This window comes from Coptis chinensis, chromosome 7 (genome assembly GCF_015680905.1).
Source record: "Coptis chinensis isolate HL-2020 chromosome 7, ASM1568090v1, whole genome shotgun sequence".
NCBI lineage: Eukaryota > Viridiplantae > Streptophyta > Magnoliopsida > Ranunculales > Ranunculaceae > Coptis > Coptis chinensis.
The window spans coordinates 9821792-9847131 of record NC_141462.1 but is presented as its reverse complement, the minus strand read 5'-3'; the positions used below and the strand labels follow the sequence as shown (position 1 = coordinate 9847131).

Genomic DNA, 25340 nt, shown 5'->3' with positions numbered 1-25340 from the left:
AATATTCTATGGATATAGGAGAGAGAGAGAGGCGAGAGACTTCCGTTGTTTCAGTTGGTGTTCCGAATAAGAAGAAGAAAGCAAAGGCAACAATCAGGTAAGATCGGAGCTCTCTTTCTACCTCCTTGACTTCTCCTTGATTTTCAGCATTTAACAGTATAAAGATTCTAAAACCTACTGTAAAGGAGTGTTTTGATCTTCTCCTAATTACAACAAGGAAGAACGGGAGGGGTTTGGATTTTGGATGTGACCGAGGTCATTTTGGAGTTTACCCGGCCCCACCTCATTATCTTCTCTCGCTTTTTCCTTTTCTTGGGGGAGAGAAGAATCAGGTCGGCGTAGTTCCAAAAGAGGTGGTATTTATAGATTTCGGGAGAGGAGATCCTTCCGACACGCGTGTACTCTTTTGTGCAAATGTAGGGTGGAGATCGCGGATGAGTGTTGAAATGGATTTTGGATATGCCCCGTTATGATTGGGGGTAGATGCGGTAGTCCCTATTTCCGGTGATGAGATTACCACTAAGATCTTGGCAATCATTACACCCGGTGGGGGTGTGTTTCTATCCGGCGTTACGTATCGGCAAAGTGTTCGTGCTCGAGATATCTTCGTTCGCACCACCTACTCGAGCCGCCGCGCAGTCGGTCTTGGAGGTCGCCTTTGATTCATCTATGCCGCTGGCGACTCGTGTACCGCTAGGGCGCCGTTCTCAGTCCGTCTTGGAGGTCGATATCTTCGTTCCGCTTATCCTCCTCGCGAATCGCGATGCCCTATGAGGATATCGCCTCCCCCATACACGACCCCCTCTCGATAGGTAGATGTAAGATGGGGAAACGCTATTTGAGAAAGAGTCGGACGAGCGTGGTGGAGCATGAGCGAACAGTAGTGGATGAACCGACTGGTAGGGCGCCACTTTTGAATGCTGTGGCCTGGTGAATTGGCGGGAAAAAGGTAGTTTTACCTTACTTGCACGTGACAGAATCGTAGCAGTTGGAGAAGAAACGTGTCGCCGTTATCTTGGGCTGGCTGAAAAGACGGTGCCTTGGAACGTAATGCGGGCTATAAGCGTGAAGGCTGTAATGATTACTCCTTGGTAAGCCGAACGGGCGGTCTATACAAAATCAGATTTGAGATACCAAAAAGTTATTTCGTGTTTTCTTCCTCCGCAAAAACGCCAGCTAGGGTTTCTCAGGTGAGTGCTCCTGTTGCTGTTATCTTTCCAATTTCCATTTGCTTTCCTCTCTGTCCGGCTCGTTATTTTAAGTAGGTAGGTTATTGTAAGGCTAAAGGGTTTAGGACTGAATATTTGATAGAAAAGAGTTGTTATAATGTCCGATTCTGATGATACTCGATCGGAGGAGGTCCGAGAGATATCTTTAAGTTGTGGAGAGTACGAGGATGAAGAAACAGTAAGTGTCGGCGTGGAGGTTGAGTTGGAAGAAGAGGATAGGATAGGCGGGGGTAATGCCCGATCTAGATCAGGAGATGACGTGGCCAGTACGTCAGGTCGGGGGGAGATGTCGTCATCAAGCGATGTGCCCCCTAGAAGTGTGAACCGTCGTGCTGCCAACTCTTTCCCCGAACTGAGGGCAGCATATGGGATTAAGGTCCCTGACCTGGAGATATACGAGCCACGATTGAGTGAAAATGTTCGTAGTGAGGAGTATAACCCACCGAACGGTGGAGTTATAATCTGTGAGGGTCAGCTGAGAGCGCATATGCACATACCGTTCTCGAAACTGGTATGCGACTTCTTGGCGCTTTGTTGGAAGTCTCCCTGTCAGTTCGTGGGTAACACCTGGCGATTATTTAAGGTGTTCGACCTGTTGAACGCGAGTGGGGAATATGACATAAGGGTAGCTGACATAGTGGAGCACTATGTGGTTCGTCAATCGGGGAATATGAATTTTAGCTTGCAAACCATGACGACGCGTTCTGCTGTGATCGATGGAGTAAGCAATGAGGCCTGGACTAAGAGACCGTTGTTGCTAGTTGGCAATTACTGTGTGAGCGGGTGTATACTGCGAACTAGGATTTGTAACATATCCGGTGGGTAGGAACACTTTTCTGTTGTTATTTTTTTAACGCGTTTGATAGTTGTTCTAACAGGTTTTTGTTTTGCTTTGGCTACATAGTTTTCTGTGAAGCGGCGAACTGATCGTGGGGAGATAGAAAGATTTGCTCGGCTGAGTCGTGCGGAAAAACAAGCGAAGTTGCCCGAGGTTGCACATTTCTTTGTAGAAAAAGGGGGACCGCAATCCGGAAAAAAGGAAAGCGCAAAAAGAGCGAGCTCGAGCTCCGCTAAGGCAAGGAGTGATGGAGGCACGAACGAGTGACCTGGTAACACGAGAGGAGAGGCAGCGGGTGCATGGGAGCGCAAGGCGTCCTGTTAGGGGGGGAACCTCAGGAGCTGGAGGGTCGGGCAGTCGGCCTGAATGGGGTTCGATCGAGGCTCCTGTGGAGTTGGAGCCAGTGGTTTTGACCGCTCGTGCTAGGGGCAGGTCGGAGAGGAGGCAACGCGACGCCTCTGAGCAAGACGCTGGACGAGTTGCGAAAGTAGCTCGACACGTTCGTGGGGATGACGCTAGCGCGGGGGGCGGATCTGATGGTGGTACGGCTGGGGCCACGGTATCTCGCCGTAGTGGGGCCCGACCTGAGCAGGTCATGGACTTGGCCACTTTTGGAGTGGGGTCCAAGATGCGCCTCGCCGGGGCGATCGATCGATCCCGTGAAGAAGGCCAAGGCTCCGCGTAAGGTGACTCGAAAAGCGGTTGTGTCTGCGGATGATCTGGAAGGACATTTTGTCTATCTGGACGAGCATGGGGCGCCTTTAAGACCGCGAAACGGTTTAATCGTTGCTTCGTGATCCTAGTAAGATAGCAGGTTGTTTGCTAGAACAGATAGCTCTGGATGGCAACCGCAGAGAGCTAGATGAGAAAGGGCTGGCCGACAACTTGAGACGAATGGAAATTGCGCAATGCTTGGTATGTCGTAGTTTCATCCGAGGTTACTTGTTTGCTTATGCAAATTGTTGTTGCTAACCATGTGTAAGTTCGTGCAGCTGGTGAGTGGATTCCAGAAGTTGAAAGAGATCGCCCAGTTCGCAGAATCAGATAGGGAAATGGTGGTGAAGTTGGCTGAGGAGCTGAAAAACGCGGGGACGCCGCATGAGATGGATGAGGAACCGGAAGATTTGAAGAAAGCTCATGAAGTCACCGAGTCCGCCAAGATGTTGAAAGATACTGAAGCCGGAAGAGCCGAGGCAAAAGCTAGAAGCGATTTGAAGATAATGTCCGAAAGCAGCCTACCGTGGAAATTGGTAGTCGAACGATTATGCTTTAGACCGCAAGAAGGTTGCTCGTGTGACGCTAACGGGCCTATGACGACGGGCCGGACGCAGACTTCATTGAAATTTGGAGGCTGACTACAATGGCTTGAAGGAGGAACACGCCCGCTGTGCGTCCCGTCCCTCGGTGGAGGAGGTCCAAGGGGATGCCGGTGTGGCGATTGCCTCTTCTGTGAGCGTGCCAGAAGCCGGGGTGGCTCGAGTTGAAGCTGTTGCGCCTGATGCGGTGATGAGCTTAGAGTTGGATGGCATAGCGATTATAGTGGACGGGAGAGATGCTGAGATCGATGAAGCTTTTGAGCGTGGAGGGGTAACTACTGTGCCCGGAGATGACGAGTTGTAAAAGTTGTTGCTTGTCTTTTTATCAGCTTATATGCTGTGATACAATAGAACTGGTTTCCTGGGGTAACCTGGGCAGTTCGCCTTTCTTGTGTTTGTGTATTGTAATCTTGAACGAGTGGGTGTCTCTTGCTGATTCGGGGTAGCCGATTGTTGTTAACTCGTGTGGGGCCGGGTTGGATTTTCTGAGTAATCTCAGCAACTCGGCTCAAGATTGAGCTGTATGAAAAAGCTGTTAAACCAGGTTGTCCTTTGTTTGCATGCGATGGTAGATATTTGTTTTGCTTGTGTATGTCTGAGTCGTTTGCTCGCTCATAGTTATGCAGGATTATACGGCTTATATTGGAACGTGGTAGGCACATTGTGGTGACAACCTCCTTACTTACGATTGGTAAGATGGGAGGAGCGTCCTGTTGTTAGAGTGCTTTCGATTGATAAATGCTACGCCGCAACGTGAGCATCAGATCGCTGGAGTCTCGCTCAAGATGTAGGTCGACTTGCTCAGATTATTGATCGGTCGCTTAACCGCAGTGTTTCCTTTGCGTCGCGTGACACGTGTAGGGAGACGAGCGGTTCATGGGACATAATGATGGCGGCGATGGCGTTTGGCGCCTCAAGGTGATTATGAGGCACTTAGGAAAAGACGTTTCCTAAGGAATATAAACCGCTCCTCGAATATCATCAAGGGTTTTATCATTGTTGTGCCTAAGCTTCCCCTTCATTGTCTTTGCTCGCCGCTTTCATTTGTGCCTTTGCCGCCGCCGCTTCATCGCAGTGCGTGGTTTCTTATCTACGCGTGTTATTCCGTTTGAGAAATACCTAGAGTAAGCTTTTAGCCCCATGCCGCAAGAACTTTGCCGCTAGGTTAGGATGGCTAGATGTCGTGCGTTTGTGAGAGAAACGCCACCACTATCAATGGAGAAATGGAGTTTGATCCTCATGTTCATGGCGATCGTGGGAAGAAAGGTTGGCGATGGAGAAACGAAGGGTCATAAACGAATCGAGGAGAGATAGTCGCCTGGCCGGGCGGCATTGTGTTCAGTCGCCACACGCCGAAAGTGGGCTTAAATCGGCCGGTCGCTCGGCCGAAGCGCAACGAAGCTGGGGCAAGGTCGGGTGAGAGTTCGCCCCCGCAATGTAAGGATGTGGGGTTTAATTCTACTACCGGGAAGACGGGAAGAAGCGGATGGTGAAACGCTCGGATCAGAAGCTTCCACTCGGCTCCATAGCGACTAGCGTTCTGAAGGGGATTGTGCTAGATGGTGATAAAGCAGAGGTGGAGGACGAGGACATGGGGACACTACTGGGGACGATGGATATGGCCGCTTGTTTGGTGAGCTCCTGATGCCTTAAGCTGTTGTGCCGACTTCCAGGGGAGTCTGGTGTTCTAACTTTGCTCATGCAGTTTCTTGCAGGGTATGATAAGTTGAAAGATGTTGTGCAGCGTACTGAGACTAGTGGTAACCCTCACGTGGAGCTGGGGTTGATGCGAGCTGCGTGGGGGGTGGACAAGAAGAAACTAGAAGTGATGTCCACCAAATACCGTAACGAATCAGCGGAGAACATTTAGATCGGGACGGATATGACTGAGCTGGAAAGGGAATTGGCTGTTCTGACTGCTTATGCGAAGAAATGTCAGAAGGTGGCGCGAAAAGATATCTTGAAGCTGATAATCGCCTATGCTTATGCCGCTTTTTAAAAAAGTATGACACGCTGAGGAAAACGATTGCAGGCGAGGAAGGAAAGCCTGAGATGCGTGTGATGCTGAGGTCAGCTCGGCATACTGCTTCGACTAGCGCAGCCCCGGAAGACAAGCATGTCATTACTGAGAATTGATAAGGTGATCTTTATTTGACTCTGTTAGTCTTGAGTTGTAAGTGTAGTCTACATTTCTCTCTCTTATACGAGAGCAAACAATAGAGCTGTGTTTTCAGGCTTGCCTGAGCAGTTCGGCATTTTCATTCAGAGAACTGGTTTCCACGAAAGTGGCAGTTCAATACTTGGTGAATTTTTGTAATGATCCTCGATCTGGATTTCCTGGGTAATCCCAGCAGATCGGTGGATGTATTTGTTATGACGTATGGTCATATAATGTTATTTTGGATGTGTATGCATGCTGCCGTGTACTTGTGTGTAACTAGCATCCTGATTCTGATTCTAGAAATATGCGTCCTGTTATGTAGTCAGCCCTAGAAATATAGGTCGTTGATGTGACAGGAATTGGAGAGGCTACGGTGCCTGTGAGCTCCGGAGAGCGTTCTCGTGTGGTCGATCCTAGAAATATAGGGCCCCGACGTAACAAGACTTAGAAAGGCTGTAGAGCTGGTAAGTTCCAGAGAGCTGTATGCTCGCGGAGAGCGTTCTCGTGTAGTCGATCCTAGAAATATAGGTCCTCGACGTAACAAGAATTGGAGAGGCTATGTAGCCTGTGAGCTCCAGAGAGTCAGATGCTCATGAGGAGAAGCGTTCTCGTGTAGTCGATCCTAGAAATATAGGTCCTCGACGTAACAAGAATTGGAGAGGCTATGTAGCCAGTGAGCTCCAGAGAGCTGTATGCTCGGGAGAGCGTTCTCGTGTAGTCGATCCTAGAAATATAGGTCCTCGACGTAACAAGAATTGGAGAGGCTATGTAGCCTGTGAGCTCCTGAGAGCTGTGTGCTCGCGGAGAGCGTTCTCGTGTAGTCGATCCTAGAAATATAGGTCCTCGACGTAACAAGAATTGGAGAGGCTATGTAGCCGATGAGCTCCGTGAGAGCTGTATGCTGCTGCGGAGAGCCGCGTTCGTTCGAGAGTATCTTTTGGCCGAGAGTGGCGAGCCAAGTAAAAGCGTGTTGAGCGCCTATGCCGCGGTAAACCTGGTTGACTTGCCAATACAAATAAAGATAGTAACTTGTATTAAATAACACAGAAACTTATTTAACATTAATGTGAACTAAGAAATATACACCATGGATGCATTTATTGGTAAAAAAATTTGATGTAGATAAGTATTCCAAGGTCGAGGCAACATCTTCCCCTCTTGGGTTCTTATCCAAGATGCTCCATTGCCTAATTTACACGCGTTCCACAATGTAGGGGCCTTCCCATGTGGGTGCTAACTTGGAATCGCCCCGCTTTTTTGAGCACTAGGTCTCCGTGTTGAAAAGACCTAGGATGAACTCGCTTTGTTGTAGGAGTTCTTGAGTTTGCCGATAAGACGCGACTCGATGGCAGCTAGATCGGCGCCTTTCTTCGAAAGCAGTCGATTTCTCGCTAAAACGGAGTCGTTGCGGTCCGGATTCTACAAGTTCGAGCGAAGTCGTAAAGGATGGTCATTTCGGTAGGAATTACGGCTTCGTGCCATAACACAAGGAGAATGGTGATTCGCCGGTGCTAGATCGGCCGCGGGTACGGTGAGCCCACGTAATATTTTCCAACCGATTTGGCCAATCGGCTTTTGTTCTTTTCGATCTTTTCTTTAGATTCTCCAGATTGCTTTGTTACCGGGCTTCGCTTTGGCCATTACTCGAAAGCGCATCTTTGGAGTAGAGAACGATGAATGATCTTCCACTTGGCTAGGAACTCTTTTTGTTTCGCCTTTGAATTGAGGCCCATTGTCCATTACTAGTGTATGTGGTAAACCAAATCTGGTGATAATGTGAGTCCAGATGAAGTTTCGGACATGGGACTCTTTGACGTGTGCGAGAGGAATGGCCTCGACCCACTTGGTGAAGTAGTCGGTGGCAGCTAGGACAAAGCGGAAGCCAGTACTCTTCTGTGGGATGAATGGTCCCATAATGTCCATGCCCCACATGTGAAATGGCCACGGGCTCGCTATGCTGATCAGTTCGCGAGCAGGTTGGATGATATTGTGGCCGAACGTTTGGCATTTGAGACATTTGAGGACGTATGCTTTAGCATCGATCTGCATCCGGGGCCAGAAATATCCTTGAGAGATGGCCTTGTGAGCTAATGAGCGGCCGCCGGCGTGATTTCCACATTCTCCTTCGTGGATTTCTGCAAAAATTAATTGACCCTGTTCTGGGGTAATGCACCGTAAGTGTGGGCCACCGGCCGATTTCTGAAACGCCTTGTTTTGGACTAAACAATAACGACGAGCTTGATATGGGACTGCGCGGCCTTGGTACGCTCCCGGGGGGCGTGCGTCTTTGGATATAATCGATGATGGGCTGCATCCATGTTTGGCTCAACTGACTGGCGGAGAGAGGAAATAGGTCGCTTATCATCAAGGTGTGGTCGACTTGGTATGCAGGTCGATCGACGACTTCTATGAGAACTTGTCGGGAACGCGCATTTCGGGTCCGGGTAGCCAAGTAAGCTAAACTGTCTGCGTGGCGGTTCTCCTCACGCAAGAAATGATGTATGTGTACCTGCTTAAAAGAAGGCAATAACTGATGAACGACCTGAAGATACTTGGAAAGGTTACCTTCGTGGGTAGTGTACTCTTTTGCAACCTGGCTAAGCGACCGGGCCATGAAGTCACTAAAAACTTGGATCTCTTCGACACCCGGTGGCGCCATCCTTAGTCCCCTAATTAGCCCACTCCGCCTCATTATTGGAAGTTGCAAAGTCAATGCGGACTGACTTTTCAATCATATTTCCGTCGGGGGAAACTAAGACGACTCCGATGCCACTTCCACCGAGATTACTCGAACCATCCACAAAGAGAGACCAGGGCGATTTGACTCTCGTTTTTTGTGTCGGGAGCTCGGTTTCTTGTTCCCTACCGGGGTCCTCTCTTTGGGAAATCTGCTAGGAAATCGGCGACGACCTGACCTTTCTGAGAAGTGCGGGGGACGAACTCTATGTGGTGTTCTCCGAGTTCTTCGGCCCAAACTGCCATTCGAGTAGTCTTGTTTTCTTTGTGAAGGACTTTCTTCAATGGAAGGTCGGTAAGAACTTTGATTTGATGTGCCTGAAAGTACGGCCTGAACTTCCGTGCGGAATACAACAAAGCAAGTACAGCTCGTTCCAGGAAGGCGTAATTCTTTTTGTCTGGCGTGAGCGTCTTACTCGTGAAGTAGATTGGTTTATCTGAATTGTTCTCCTCTTTAAAGAGAACTGAGCTGATGGCGAAATCGGATACGGCTAGATAAAGCCCCAGTGTCTCTCCATAAATTGGTTTGGCTAAGACGGGAGGCGTGGTGAGATACTCTTTGAGAGTAGCGAATGCATGATGGCATTGATCGCTCCATGAAAACGGCTCGCCTTTTTTGAGGAGCTGCAGGAACGGTCTACACTTATCTGAGGCCCTTGATATGAACCGGTTGAGTGCTGCGACCATTCCCGACAATTTCTGTATCTGTTTCTTTGTGCGTGGATCGGGCATATCTAAGAACGCTCGGATCTGGTCAGGATTTGCCTCGATCCCACGCTGCGACACCTGATACCCTAAAAACTTGCCGGAGGACGCCCCAAAGAGGCATTTTTCTGGGTTCAACTTCATGCCCGTATGGCGTAGTCTGGAGAACGCTTGTTCGAGGTGGGTGAGATGATCACCAGCTTTTTTGCTTTTGACCACCATGTCGTCAATGTAGACCTCCATGGTGTCGCCTAACATGTCTTGGAACATGTCAGTGACAAGGCGTTGGTATGTCGCTCCGGCGTTCTTCAGACCGAACGGGAGGACGTTGTAGCAATAGATCCCTTGCTCCGTAATGAACGAAGTCTTCTCTTGATCTTCCTCGGCGAGTGGGATTTGGTTGTACCCACTGTACGCATCCATAAAGGAGAGGAGCTCATGACCACAGGTTTGGTCGACAAGTTGGTCAATGCGAGGCAAGGGAAAACTGTCTTTTGGCGTGGCCTGATTGACATTTGTGAAATCGACACATAGGCGAACTGTGCCATTCTTTTTGGGGACGGCGACAATATTTGCAATCCACTCGGGGTAGTCTACCTTTCTGATGAAACCGACTTGCTTGAGTTTTTCGACCTCGTCGTTGATGGCTTTTTGAAAGCGCAGGGATAGTCTACGAGGTCGTTGTTGACCGGGTTTAGCATTGGGGTTCACATTTAACTTATGGCATGCGATTTGAGGATCGACTCGCACACATCAATATATACGACCAAGCAAAACATCTTTATTCATAGATAAAAATTTACAAAATTTGGGTCTTTAACATGGGGTCGAGGTTGGCCCCTACATAGACGAACTTGGGGTCGTCAGCGGTGCCTAAGTTCACTCTTTCTTTTTCTGCCACTGGAGGTGTTACAACGGATGGTGGAGCGCTGCTTGGTAGTTCGCTCTCAAGGGGGTCTTGAACGTGCTCTGGGCTAGTCTGGCTAGCAGTTGGGGTTTGAACGACTTGAGCATCAGCGTTGATGGGGGCATCCCCGAGCTGTGGATACAGCACTGGAGGTATGAACACTGGTGGTACGGCTGTTGTTGGCACGTGTGTTGGCCCACCACAATCCAAAGCGATTCTTGACACTCTAGTCGATGGGGAGGCTGATTTTGTATCAATGCTGGGTAGCTTTGCTTGTGGAGGAATGAGTCGGGGAGCGACTGCAGGTATTGGCTTGCTGGAGCCCCCAGCGTTCTGCTTGGCAGGTCGAGTCTGGACTCCGGCCACTAAATCATGTGCCATTGTGTAACTGGTGGGCTCGTGTATGATGGGTGTTAGTCCATCGACAGTCTCACTGGTTGATACTATCTGGTTACAGTGATACGCTTCAAGCTGATTGCTTCTAAGTTCCATCATTCCCCTAGGTCCTGGGAAACGTAGAACTTGATGCAATGTTGATGGGACTGCTTGCATCTGATGGATCCAGCGTCGCCCCAGTATGGCATTGTAGGACGACTTAATGTCGAGAACGCAAAACCGTGTATTACAAGTAATCTTATCCTCTCGAGATCCCACCGATACTGGTAAGATAATGTCACCAATGGGGTCGGCTCTGGAGCCATTGAACCCGTAAAGGGGGGCGATTGGGACTACGAGAACGGACTTGGGGAGGTTCATCTCTTGCATGGTGTGGTAAAATAAGATGTCGCAGGAACTGCCAGGGTCGATCAGGACGCGCTTGACTGTCCAGTCGCTGATTTTGACATGAACTACCAATGCGTCATTATGAGGAAGGCAGACTTTGCTTAAGTCGGCCTCTGTGAAAATGATATCGCCTGCGCTGCGACCTGAACCCCGCGGGGCGTGGGCTGCCTGTGAAGTAAAATGATAGACTTCCTGAAGAGCGCCTACCCGACGTCTTTTCTCTCGGGAAGAGGTCACGGAATCGTCCGGAAAGGTAATCACATGAATAGTGCGGGCATTGTCACGATCGGACGAGTGCTGCCTTCTCTCGTGACGAGAACGATCACGGGAGCGTCCTCTACTGTGAGGACGAGCCTGTACCCCTTGGTGGTGACGGTGAGGTGGAGATCGACTACGTACACGACGAGCCATCAACTTGTGACGCAGGTCGCCATCAGGAATGCTAGTGTATTGTTTGATATGACCATCTTCCACCAGGTCTTGGAGATAATGCTTGAGCCCCCAGCATGCATCAGTTTCATGGCACTTTGCTTTGTGAAATGCACAAAAAGGCTTGCCAGTCGATCTCAAGGGCTGCCTGATGTTTGGCCGGAAAAATGGGGCGCACTTAATCTTATCCAAGATGTGACCGGGGAACGCGGTCGTAACAGCCGAACTCTCGCTGTTATCCGGTCGCACGAAAGCTTTGGTGCAAGCGACACGGCGGCGCTTCTTGACCCGTGGGTACGATCCGAGACCGGCGACCTCGTGGTTCTCTCGATAAACCATGGAGTTTTAAAGTTTCGCAACTTGATGTACTTGTCCACGCTGGCGTAGAGCTCGGACAATGTCTCCGGCGTTCCTTCATCAACGACCTAGCGAGGTCGGTGTTTCGCGACTCTCGGCAAGCATGGAAAAGGCGATGTGGCGAAAAGATTCTTTCAAACCACTTTCCATGCACGCTAGTCGCCTTGAACCGTCCTAGGAATTCACGAATAGTTTCGTCCTCCTTGAATGATAATTGAAACAGAGAATCAAGATCCGCCTTCTTCCGCTGTTGTGGGACGTCTTGGTAACAAAAAATTAGCCGCTGTTGAAGGTGTTTATAGAATCGATTCGATTGAAAAGAACCAATCGAGAGCCGCCATCCTTGGAGAGGGGCCGGAAATAATCTGCAGGTGGAGATAATCAAACTCTCGTGAGCTGTAAAAGTGCCAAACTCGAATATAGCGAGCCACATGACCGGGGGGCATGTCTGCCGCCGCATACATATATGGGAAAGCGTGGCTGGATAAAGTCGCGGTGGAGAGGATTTATCGAGGACCTCTGCGGTGAACGGAGATGCGCGATACGTCTTAAGCATCTTGTGCACAATAACTGCGGTCGAATCCTTCTTCGCGCGTGGTCCGCCAATCCTTTGGGATAACTCATTAATCTGGCCGATTAACGCCATTGATCTTTGTGCTTTCGGCTCCGTTGCCGACTTGTTGTTGCTGGTAACTATCCACCTGAGCACGTAAAGTAGCATTTTCCTCCCTGAGCAAGGAAATGCTCTCATTCGTTATTCCCAACTGGTGGGCAAGGTTCTGAACTTGATCTTCTATGCTAACCATGCTTCGTGGGCTGGAGAGTTAGAGATGGATGAACTGATCTAAAGTGGCTCTCCAGTAATCGAACCCACAGACGGCGCCAATGTAAAGGAGTGTTTTGATCTTCTCCTAATTACAACAAGGAAGAACGGGAGGGGTTTGGATTTTGGATGTGACCGAGGTCATTTGTGGAGCTTAACCGCCCCACATTATCTTCTCGCTTTTCCTTTTCTGGGGAGAGAAGAATCGGTCCGACGTAGTTCAAAGAGGGTGGTATTTATAGATTTCAGGGAGAGGAGATCCTTCTGACACGTGTACTCTTTTGTGCAAATGTAGGGTGGAGATCGCGGATGAGTGTTGAATTGGATTTTGGATATGCCCTGTTATGATTGGGGGTAGATGCGGTAGTCCCTATTTCCCGGTGATGAGATTACCACTAAGATCTTGGCAATCATTACACCCGGTGGGGTGTGTTTCTATCCGAAGCGTTCTGTATCTGGCAAAGTGTTCGTACTGAGATATCTTCGTTCGCACCACCTACTCGAGCCGCTCGCAGGTCGGTCTTGGAGGTCGCCTTGGATTCATCTATGCCGCCGCGACTCGTGTACTGCTAGGGTATTTGTTCGTGTCCGTCTTGGAGGTCGATATCTTCAGTTCGCTTATGCTCCTCGCGAATGCGATGCCCTATGAGGATATCGCTCCCCTACACCTACTAAAAATTTGTAGTGTGTTTTCTTTTACTTTTTCGTCAAAACTATACCGCTTTTCAATTTTTCTTTGTTGTATGTCTGCGTTACAACTGAGAAACCGTGGCCAACTAGATTGAAAACAAGTGAGAGGCAAAGTAAATCAACTCGAAATTTTATGTAACCCCCATGAGACCACACCTTTGATGGCATGGTTACAAACTCCAACTTGGATTGAAAAATATGTTTCTGTATATGTGGTTTACTTTGCATGTGGAGGCAGAAGACTTCAAGAGTTTCCTCCTCGCCAAATGCTTAGAGATGACATATCTAGAAGAATAATAAGTGCAAAATACTTTAGAGGTTTTCATTCTTTTCACTTATCCTGTTCTGTTAAGAGTCCAGAACCCTCATGACTTTTTGTATGCGAATCAGGGAGTGGTAATTGGTGAATATTCTTCTTAGTTCAACCTTTCTATTTTTGGTCATCCCATTACGTGTAGGTTGTTGCATTGATGTTTAGGGATATCTTTTCTAATAAATCTGAGTTCACGTTCTTTTGCTGGACATGTGAGAAATATTTTAGTTCACAAACTCCACAGAGTTCTTCAATCCGCACTAAAGGAACCTATCATCTCTTGCCCACATCTGTTCTCATGGCTTCCGCTTCAGGTAATGGCATAACACACTCAAAGAGTGCTGATAAGCTAAGTCCTACAAACAACTAGGTACATTGTTTTCTCTTACCTATTTTTTATGAGTATTACAACCTTTTTGAATTACGAACATAGGACTTTGATTTCATGTTATTCGATCTAATTCCACGGCTCTGATTGTTAGAAATTTCTTGGAGGTGAAAATATTGAAAACTAGAATATATCAAATTATGAATAATTGTTTTGTGGTAGTAATAGTATATGTAAATGAGGAAGAAAAGAAAGAGCAGTCACTTTATACAAACGGTGAGCTTACTTTTTATATATATATAGATTAACTTCTTTGTTATTTTCTGTCTGTTTTGTTGTGGAATGTTCAATCACGAGCTTACTTTATATAGATTAAATTTATTATCGAGAGTTAGGGATATTATCAGGGAATGCATAATTGAACTGATACGTAATTTGAAATTCCAAATTAGGGACAGAGAACATACTTGCATGAAGATCCAAAAATAAAAGAAACATTGGGTACAAGTTAAGTCTGGCAGAATTTCATGTGTGGGGAAACCTAGAAACCACACACTATGTTTGTGTATTTTTTTCATCTCAAAGTTAGACAAACAATGTTTTTAACCTGCAGGTCGATTGTCGTACTATTTTCTTTTTATCATCGATTCATTGCCATTTCTTTTCTTTATTGGTAGGCTCAAAATGGTTTATTCTTGCGGTAGTCAGGCTGTTGATGGTCCTGCTATTATACGATTCTTAAGGAAGTGGGACTCAACCAAACTTGACCTTTCTAAATTCTGTGAAGCTTTTATTTCTCCAACAAGGGAACTGCTGCTATTGCTTTCACATCAGTGTGAAGCGTCATTGCTCCCTCTCACTGGTGCGACTTCTTACCTTTCGCTTGCTTCTCTTTTCTTGAACTTGAACCCTGTGCTTCACTGCCAATTTATCTTTTCAATCTGCAGGCACGGATGACCTGGGCAGGTGATATGATTCAAACTCTTTTTCTTCATCAAAACAGACAACCCTTAGACAGCTAAACTCATTAGACAATATCCCGAGTACTTCTGGATCAGTAGAAGATGTTCCTTCACTTGAAAGTACCTCTCCGAGATCTGAGGATTGTTCACTTATTTCTGATGTTAAATCGTTGGCGTGGGGCCATTATGGGGATGCATACGATCAGCACAAGGATGTTTCTTTTAGAGAATTTCTATTTGTTTCTAGAGACCGTGGCATCACAGTCCATGCCTTTTGTAATATGGATGGAACTCATAAACGTAATCGGAATGTTAAGTCTTTGCCGGAGGACGAGGTTGGACAAAGGGAGATGGGTAGAGTGGGGTCATGAAACACTTCAAAAGGCACATGCAAATAGAAGGGCCAGCCTTTATGGAAATGATTCTGAGAATTTCTTGAAAGGGAAAACAATTCCTAAAAGTGAGGGAAGGTCTCATGACGTTGGTAGAGGGCAGAACGGTGAATGATCTATGATGGATATACATTAAAGAAGTGGTTGAATACATTTTATACCAAAGTTGAAACTGTAGAATTAGAGGGAGACTTTTGCACTAGGTTCCCTGTGAAGCCATCATATCCTTCTTCTTTAGAGATTGTATCATTTAGCATGTTTGAAAACACTTCAATATTGGTAGACTTTCTTACTCGGTCCAATGTATCAGATATAGAGAAAAGTTGTAATACAGGTGCATGGCATGTTTCTTCTTGAAGGAGTCAGCCTTGGGAATTTACTTTCTGGGCTAAATTAAATTAATTATTTACTTAAAACTCGGTTTATAAACAATCTGTCTAGGTCCAATATTGAGTTTAGTTATATACTGGTTCCAACTGAAGGAGGAAAACTAATAACAACAGCAACAACAAAATCAATCAATAGCTAAGTCTACCCAGAACATCATTCGCCTATATATCAACTACTATTAGTATCAAAAGTCATAGATATCTCTGCATTTTTTGGTTTTTCATCATAACAAATCTTTTAATGAGAAAGAGGGGTACTGCACTGGGTGGCAGGAAGGGGGAGGGGGGAAGTGTGAATCGAGTGCAATATTCTAAAATGCACAGACTCACCCACACACATTGAGATATATTTTCTAAACGTACACACAATCACACACAAACTAAGAGTTGTATATGTACACACACAGTACAATAACTTCTAGTTAATTGAAAAAAAAAATCTAATTTAAGATATATACAAATCATGTAGTAATTGAGCCTCCTACGAAATCATGCCTTATCTCCTATATATATACAAATCACGTAGTAATTGAAGCAATGCTAATAATTGAGAATCACCATATTAGAGACTCCTATAAAAAAGGAATGCTAAATAATTATAAATACCTCCCTAGATTTGCTTAATTCTCCCTAATCTACTATTCACTTATACACATTCAACCAAAAACCTATTACCATACTCAACCAAAACACCTCCTTACCGTCTCTATACTCAACCAAAACCTGTACATTATTCACCAAATAAGGTACTCTTCTTACTGTTTATGTTATGTTTGATTCGATTTTTTTTTTGCTTGGAGATGGGGACTTAGAAATGCCACGATACTGTTCAAAGATGCCTAGGCATCAAGGGTAGAAAGTAGGACTAAAGCCTCTTTGCCATTATTTTGTTGCTTTGGGTCAGATATAACATAGCACGTTTGACTAGCGTACACAGACAAGTCTTTACAATGCCTCTTGCTTTTATTGATAGCTATTATATTTGTTTTAGTAAATTTTAGTAGTTCTTATAATAATTTTATGTCTAATGCAACTTACAATTCTAATATGGTTGCAAGAGGGACAGCAAAGCGCTATAAATAGCGGCAGAGCAGCACATAGTACAACTAAACCTAGAGCTGCAATAAGATCAAGAACAAACATATATGACCCAGAAAATTGTTTGGCGAAAAAACCAATTCTTAGTACTCCAGTACTAAGTAAAGAAGAATGTAAATTTAATCGATCTAATCGGATGTCTTCTTTAGCAAAAAAGAGGAATAGACCTCTAGGTGTTGATGATTTGCAAAATCAGCTAAAGAAGGATTTAATGAAAGAAATTCCCATAAAAAAAAACATACCTCAAGAGAAAAAGAAATTGTTTTGATTCGCTCAGAGATGATAAATACTATTCACAAATCAGTGGATGTGAATCAGATGGTGATGAAGAAAGCAATTCATATGAAGACATGATGCTTGGAGAAAGTGACATACAAGTAAGAATCTAAATATATATTATTTTGATATTTAGAATGTAAAAATTTTAACTGTGTTATTTTGTTAATTTTTTACACAAGAAATTTTCAAGAAGCATGAAATTTTGGAGAACCAAACTGTGTGTGTTCTTTTTGTGGAGCAATATTATGGTATGAAGAAAGGGTTGGGCAAACAAGACAAACCAAAAAACCAAAGTTTGCAATATGTTGCGTACATGGAAAAGTTCAACTTCCTGTTCTGGCTTATGCACCTCCATTCCTAAACCAACTACTAGATTATGAAAGTGGTACAATGTCAGCAAATTATAGAGAAAATATACGGGCGTATAACTCGATGATTGCTTTCACATCAACTGGAGGAGTGGTTGATAAAAAAAATAAACAACAGAAAGGGGTCATATGTTTATAAGATCAGTGGGCAGAATCATCACAAAATTGGAACCTTTCTACCAATTCCAGGTTAGCCTTTTAAATTTGGTCAGTTATACATATATACAACAAATGAAGTGCAAAATATTAGATTGTTTTAGTATGTATACTTTTCTTTAATGAACAATGTAGAAAATAATTTGATTTTTGATTTTTCTTAATAATTTTGTCATCCTTTACGTGTTAATTTCGTTTTTGTTATTTATGCTAGGTCAGATTCCTAAATTTGGCCAGTTATACGTATATGATACAGCCAATGAAGTGCAAAACAGATTGAACTCCTTTAGTAAGAAGATTGAAAAGAAAAAATTGTTGGATCCAAACATTATAGCAGGACTCATTGAAATGTTAAATGAAAACAACAGAATAGCTGAGAGTTACAGAATGGCCAGAGATAGATTTACAGAATCTGAAATCGCTGATGTTAGTATAAGACTCATTAGTACAAGATAGACTGATGGAAGAGTATACAACTTGCCAACTTCTAATGAGGTAGCTGGTCTCATTGTTGGTAATGGAGATGAATCTCAAGGTCACCGCGACGTTGTTGTTGACAAGAAAGGATACGGCTTGAAGAGAATCGATGAGACTTTTCCAAGTTTTATGTCAATGCAATACCCTCTCTTATATCTTGATGGAGTTGATGGGTATAAGCCTGAAATCAAATACATAAATGGTAGTAAATTAAGTTGGTAAGAGAAAACATGTTACCATGAGAGAGTATTGTGCTTTTAGAATGTAAATGAGAGCAAATGAAGAACTAACAATATTTAGAGGTGGTCGATTGAAGCAACAATTTTGGGTTGATGTATACACTGCTGTTAAGGAAATGAGGCTTTCATGGGTTAGAAATAACCAACATACGATTCGTGCTGAACTATACCAAGGTTTGGTTGATGCTGTTGTTTCTGGGGACACTAAACCTGCATCTGTTGGTAGGCGATTAGTTTTACCATCGTCTTTTACATGTAAGTTCAATTAAATCCCCAAAACTCACTTGCAACCTTTGAAGATGAATATATAATGACAAATGATTAGTTTTACCATCATCTTTTACATTGGTCCAAGATATATGGTTCAAAATTATCAGGATGCCATAGCCATTTCCAGATGAGCTGGAACTCTTGATATTTTCACCACATTTACTTGCAACCCCAAGTGGCCTGAAATTCAAATGGCATTGGACAAGGTTTCTAAGGGACTAAAACCTGAAAATGCCCCTGAAATTGTTGCTTGGGTATTCGAAATAAAACTACACGAGTTAATGACTGATTTGCAACGGTGTAAACATTTCGATAAAGCTTAGGCAGGTCAGACTTTATGTTTAATTATTTTGCCTATCATTTATAAAATGCATAAGCATAGTTCCATTTGGGATTAACGATCATGTATATATACATTATTTTTACTTCCATTCCAGTTCCCCTAATTTTGGATGTTTTAGTAAATTACATGACGGAAGTTTGAGTCTCAATTGTGCAAAAAAAAAAAAAAAAAAAAACTCTAACTAAATCATTCAACATGTGATAGGGAGAGGAAGTTGTTCATACATTTAGATTTTTAAAAATTTATATGTATGATTCCAAAACTAATAGTAAATTCCCTAGATAACAAAGAAACTACCGAAATATCAAAATTTATATGTACTTCAATAGACGTCTTCACTTAATACTTACAGTGGAAAACATAAAGATTGGAAAAACCACAAAAAAAAAATTGCAGCCAATGCGATTATGTAGGCATTCCAATTTCTACAGCCAATAATTGCCTTATCACCCACTTTTGACGACGCCTTCATGATACGTACAGGGCCTGAAAACCACACAAAATTTATAAATAACATATTCCATGAATAAACAACGCATTGATCACATAATAAAAGTATTCATCAGCCAGCACCAGAGAGAATTTCACCTATTAACATAGCATTTCCTTAGAAAACTTAGTTCAATTACTAATGATAATCTTAGATACCGAATGATAATAAAGAATAAGGGAACTAATGCCAATAAATTAAAGGATATCTTAGATACCGAATGATTTTATTAAGCAGTGGAACTACTGGGTACGAAGTGCCTTACTCCATAGGCAACTAGATTCAGCTACTCTAAATGATGCAGCCACCCATGCAGGTAGGATGTCTAACTTGATAGTTGACCATTTCTCAACAATTTCACTTCAGTCATGTGCAGTACTGCAGAGTAGACCAATAACACCTCCAGTCGGGACTAATTTATGGGTTGACGAATCCAGATAAGTTAGAACAAAACCAAAGGAACATGGTTCGGGTGCTAAGTTCAGACTTGAATGTACTTATGAATCCTTAGACATGGCTCCAGATAGAATTGAATGAAACAAAATATACTATAGAAAGAAATTTAAATTTGAGTACCCCTTTGGTCCTATGAACTGTATGAAGGATGTCAAGTAATTCAGGATCAGGAGTAATTCCATATTTTGCTTTGATACGTTCATCTCTCTAAATTCTACAAGAGGATTCAAAGCTGGAAAAAAACAACAGACGCGCAAATAATCTGTTCTGAAGCAATAACAATATTCTTTTGTACACCAAAGTTTCCACTCAATTTGTTTTTCCAAGTTTTGACTATGCTAGAGAAGTAACACTTTCCAACTTTTGTTATGCAACAATATACACAATAGAGTTTCAGAAGAGGGGTTTACCACACGCTCATATATTGCTTTTCTTGGAAAATGGTGCCAAGCCAAAGACCCCTGCTCAGATAAATAAGTTAATATCAGCAGAGCTTCTAGACCCAGAAGATAAAGTTGCATATGAAGCAGTCACACAGTTTATGATGCATGGGCCCTGTGAAGATTTAAATTCAAGCTCGCCATGTATGTTGGAAAATAAGTGCTCTAGGGACACTATCCTAAGGCCTTTTGCAGTGAACCTTTTATTGATCACAATGACTTCACCGTTTATAGGAGAAGAAACAATGGTCGTAAAGTCACGGTTAAAGTTTTTGATAAAAGTGAAGAACTGGACAATAGGTAGGTGATACCGCATAATGTCAATTTGTGTATGAAATTTCAAGCACACATAAATGTTGAGCATTGTAATAAGGCGAGGTCGATAAAATATCTTTTCAAGTATATTAACAAGGGCAAAGACAGAGCCATTGCTATTATTGTCGAAAATGTCGCGACAGATGTAGGCACAGGGAAACAAACCATTAGAGATGTAGACGAAGTTGAACATTTTCTTGATTGTCGTTATCTTTCTGCTTTTGAAGCATGTTTGAGGTTATTGAATTTTGAAATTCAATACAGAAACCCAAGCGTAGAAAGGTTACCATTTCATCTTGAAGGAGAGCAAATGGTCTATTACAGTAATAAAGATCTACCAGAAGAAGTCATAGAGCGCGCGAATGCATCAAAGACAAAGTTTACAAAGTGGCTTAAAGCAAATGCCATGTACTCGTCTGCTAGAGAACTTACTTATATGGATTTTCCCACTAAATGGGTTTGGCAAACCAAAAGTAGGGAGTGGACTCCAAGAAAAGGTGGTGGTAAAAAAAAGATCTGCCATGTCTACTATGCTCACCCTACATCAGGAGAAAGATTTTACTTGCGTATGTTGCTTAATATTATCAAAGGCCCTAGAAGCTTTGAAGAGATCAGAACAGTAAATGAAACTACTTATCCTACTTTCAAAGCGACATGTCAGGTAACTTATAAAATGAATGCTCCATAAAATTTAAAAGCTTTTCACAATCAGAGGCACATCTATTATGCATGTATATTATTTGATTTCATTTAGCACATCTTTTATATATATATATATATATATATATATATATATATATATATATATATATATATAGGTTTGCTTGATGCTTTGATGATGACAAATGAGTGGGATGATGCTCTGAAAGAGGCTAGCGGATTTCAAAGCCCTAAAGCGTTACGTGAACTATTTGTGACATTAATGTTGAAGTGCGAGATATCATTTCCTGAAAAATTATGGGAAAAACATCATCATGCTCTTGGAGAAGACATCTTATATCGGTATAGAAGAAACAATGGAAATCAGACATTGAATTTATCAAAAGAGAAAATAAAAAATTACACTCTGTGTGAGATTGAAAATATCATGCTCAAAAGAGAAAAAACTTTGGCAACTGTGAAGGACTTTCCATTTCCAGATATGAAGGACCAAATGCCAGCTGGGAATAAAATAATTGCAGAAGAGCTTTTTTTTTTTTTTTTTATGAAGTTAAGGGTTGGGCAGACCCTGACCTGTATTAATTAAAATCTAGTGTAAGTACAACCACTCGCATCCTCCTGAGCTATTACAGCTAGCTTATCCTCCAAAGGGCCTATATGACAAGCTATACTCGCATATTCATGACAAGACTTTGCAATAAAATCTGCTGCCCGATTGCCTTCTCTGTAGATGTGAGTAACTTCCAAACTGGTGAAAGTCATCTTGTGTGCCTTTATTGCTTGCAAGACATTCAAACAATACCACGGGGCATCTTCTGTCCCATTGACGATGTTCACCGCTCTTTCTGAATCAGAATTGACCTGCAAGGAAAGGATTCCCATTCTAACTACTATACTCAAGCCAGCTTCAATGCCAAGCAATTCTAGAAGTAATATTGACTTTTTCCTAGAGCCTCCCTTGTATATGAGGAGTACTTTTCCCTCTGCATCTCTAAATAAGTCACCATAGCCTGCCAAACCAGCTTGCAAGGTCCCATCAGTGTTCAGCATGACTATATTTGGAGGTGGCTTTTTCCACATCTCTAAATAATTGCAAAAGAACTTGACTACAACTGTTGTGCATTACGTGATGCATACGTTAAATTGCATGAAGCCCTTAATACTGAGCAGCGTGAAGTTTTCCAATCAGTCACAGAAGCAGTATATTCACAGAATGGAGGTGTATTTTTTGTTTATGGCAGCGGTGGAACTGGAAAAACGTATTTGTACAAGAATATCATTTCAAAGTTGAGATCAGAAGGTAAAATTGTACTTGCAGTTGCTTCTTCAGGAATAGCATCACTCCTTTTACCAGGAGGCCGAACAGCACATTCGAGGTTTAATATTCAAATTCCTACCAATGAAGATTCAACTTGGAACATCTCAAAACATGAAGCACTGGCCAAGCTCATACAGAAAGTCGATCTTATTTTATGGGATGAAGAACCAATGACTCATAGGCACGGATTTGAAGCTATTGACAGAACTTTAAAAGACATAATGGATGAAGAAACCAAATGTTTTGGTGGCAAAACATTTCTAATGGGTGGTGACTTCAGACAAATTTTGCCAGTTATTCCAAGGCGTAAAAGAGGTGACATTGTTGACGCTTCAATAAATAGGTACGATTTTGGATATATCAAACAACACAATTTTATCAAATAATTCGCTTAGTAACCTTGAACAATTTTTTTTTTACCATCTTTATCTATATTTGACAGGTCCAAAATCTGGGAAGAATGTAAAGTCTTTCATCTGACTCAAAACATGAGATTACAAAATGACAGAGTAGACCCTAAAATAGTTAGGTCTATAGAAGACTTTAGCAAGTGGGTATTAGATCTTGGAGATGGAAACTTGCCAGCAATTGGTATGGAGAATGATATTGAACAAACATGGATACAAATTCTAGAAGATCTCCTTATTCCAGAATCCGATGACTCTATCCAAGATATTGTGTCAACTATTTATCCAGATTTTGCCAAAAATCACAACTCGGTTAAGTACCTCAAGGAAAGAACCGTCTTGGCCCCTAAGAATGAAACAGTTGATGAAATTAACTCATACATTATTTCATCACTACCAGGAGAGTTACAGAGTTACTTGAGTGCAGACTCACTTTGTCCCATAGAAGGTTAGCACATCAAATAAATAAATAAATAATTGTTTTCCTTTAGATGTTTTTTACATTTCTTATAAGATTATTTAATTGTTTTGCAGGAAAGTCTGCTGAACAAGACGTTCTCTATCCTACAGAATTTTTGAATACTCTTCAATTTTCTGGAGTGCCAAACCATAACAATGAGCTGAAAGTTGGTGTTCCCATAATGTTAATGCGGAATTTGAACCAGAGTGCAGGCCTTTGCAATGGAACTAGGTTGATTGTGACTAGGTTGGGATCCAAAGTTATTGAAGCAAAAATTATAATAGGTAGTAATATAGGAGATCCAGTCTACATTCCAAGAATCATCCTGTCTCCAAGTGACACCAAGTGCCTATTTGTCTTCAAGTGAAAACAATTTCCTATCAGAGTGTGTTATGCAATGACTATAAACAAGAGCCAGGGACAAACTTTCAACCATGTTGGTGTTTATTTACAATGACCAATTTTCACTCATGGCCAATTATATGTGGATGTTTCAAGAACAACATCTAGACAGAGACTAAAATTTCTAACAAAAAGGGAAGACGATGAGCCAAAAGGATATACACAGAACATTGTGTATAAAGAGGTTTTTCAAGCAATTTGATTAAGGTAATGTTCTTATAATTAAACTTATCAACATCATAATACTTGATGTTTTTTGTAATATTCTTATTAAGATTTTATGTTTGCGTTGGAAATTCCTTTGCAATTGATTGTAAGGCTCTATTACTATTTGATTTTTGCAGTGAAGGACTTACCACTAAAATCGTATACATATTTTTTGCAGAGATACTATGTGTGTATGCTGGAATGGTCATTTGATGATACTGCATTAGAAGCCGGGAGAAGATTGCGTCTTTATTTCCTATAGTATTGTGAAAAAATAACACTAGGAAATGAATTAAGAATGATCTAATTCATTAGGTGAACTCATAAACCTCTTATTCCATGGGTTACTATTTCATACCAACTTTCTCTAATTTCTTTGTCCTGTTACGTATGACATTTATGGAAAAAATCTTATGATGTCTTCACTTTTTTTTATTGATGTTGACTGGACAATCAACATCATTCAGTGTGATCTAATGTAGGAACTTTAGATATGACTCTTGCCCAGGGTTGATATCAGGGATCAGGATTCTATTTTGTGGAAAATCAGACCATTCAATGGTGGGCTGGTTTGGCCAATGTTTGTGCAAGTTATATGCCTATTTCCTAAACTGGATCATTGGCACCCAGGGTTCTTGCACTGTATGCTTACTTTTGGATAAGAAGTATTGATTTAGTGTGTTTTGCTTTGGTAGTTGTTTTCGTACAAGTTACATTGACACGTATACGGTGCCCGTATGCCACAGAGACAAAGTGTGACATGGGGAAATATAAATGGAGGTATATCACACACTATATATGTCCGTGTTGAACACATCAGGGGAGGCTCAAGAAAATTTGAGTCCCTGTGACGCACCAATGGTTCTTGGATGGTATGTTTACTTTGGATTAAAAACTATTGTTACTTTACTGGCCAAGGGAAATAGGTGGAGGCTTCTGATCTCCTAGCACACACCCTGATCTGTATTACTTAAATAAAGCAAAAGGATAAACCATATAAATGTGCAGTTAGAATAAAGAGAAGGACAAAAACTTAGATCAAACTATCAAAGCACATTTGCTTACCTATCTCGGAGTCAAATAGTTTTCTCAATGCAACAATATGCCCATCCTACAAGTCAACAGCATGGATATAATCTCTTACCTGTAGATAAAAAATTAAACATCATAACTCTCTTAGTATGAGACATAAAACTAAAGCCTACGCGTCTGGACTAATAACCCCAATTTTCCTTTTTAAGACAATTTCAGGTGGTTTTGAAAGGTTAACACTGTGGGACTCCGACAATTGTGTTTGTACAGACAAACAAAATAACTTTATATTAGTGAGGCTGGAAAATAAATGATGTAGAACCAGATGATTCAATTCAATTCAGTGTATATTTACTTGATTGAATTCTAAAGAGATTACAATTGTTTATATAGAGTTTACAAAATAGGAAACAACAAAATTCGGTGGCTTGAGAAACACGGGGCGCGGGTCGCACCCTGTTTACACTTGAGACGAGTGCGGGTCGCGCCCAAATCACTAGAGTCTCGAAAGCTTGAGGTTGTGTCGCCCCTATACATACTATATCGAGCTTGTGTCGCTTCTATA

The 25340-nt window shown here is 42.6% G+C and overlaps 2 protein-coding genes across 2 annotated transcripts; one reads left to right on the top strand and one right to left on the bottom strand.

Moving 5' to 3' along the window:
- The first annotated feature begins 18004 nt into the window (after window positions 1-18004).
- On the top strand, window positions 18005-20977 carry LOC147485888 (uncharacterized). The gene is made up of 3 exons (XM_086573606.1): window positions 18005-18230; window positions 19837-20118; window positions 20319-20977. The coding sequence occupies exons 1-3, from the start codon at window positions 18005-18007 to the stop codon at window positions 20975-20977; spliced, it is 1167 nt and encodes a 388-aa protein (XP_086429732.1).
- Window positions 20978-21531: 554 nt separating this feature from the next.
- Window positions 21532-22029, bottom strand: LOC147485887 (uncharacterized). The gene has a single exon (XM_086573605.1). It carries the CDS (start codon window positions 22027-22029, stop codon window positions 21532-21534), a length of 498 nt encoding a protein of 165 aa, XP_086429731.1.
- Between the last annotated feature and the right edge of the window lie 3311 nt (window positions 22030-25340).

Excerpts from the sequence above, each read along its gene's own strand:
- LOC147485887 (XM_086573605.1), bottom strand. The coding sequence starts at position 22,029 with ATGTGGAAAAAGCCACCTCCAAATATAGTCATGCTGAACACTGATGGG.
- LOC147485888 (XM_086573606.1), top strand. The coding sequence starts at position 18,005 with ATGAGAGCAAATGAAGAACTAACAATATTTAGAGGTGGTCGATTGAAG. Across the intron at positions 18,231-19,836 it reads TTTACCATCGTCTTTTACAT|TTTCCACTCAATTTGTTTTT; the intron begins GTAAGTTCAATT and ends TGTACACCAAAG. Across the intron at positions 20,119-20,318 it reads TTTAAATTCAAGCTCGCCAT|CACACATAAATGTTGAGCAT; the intron begins GTATGTTGGAAA and ends TGAAATTTCAAG.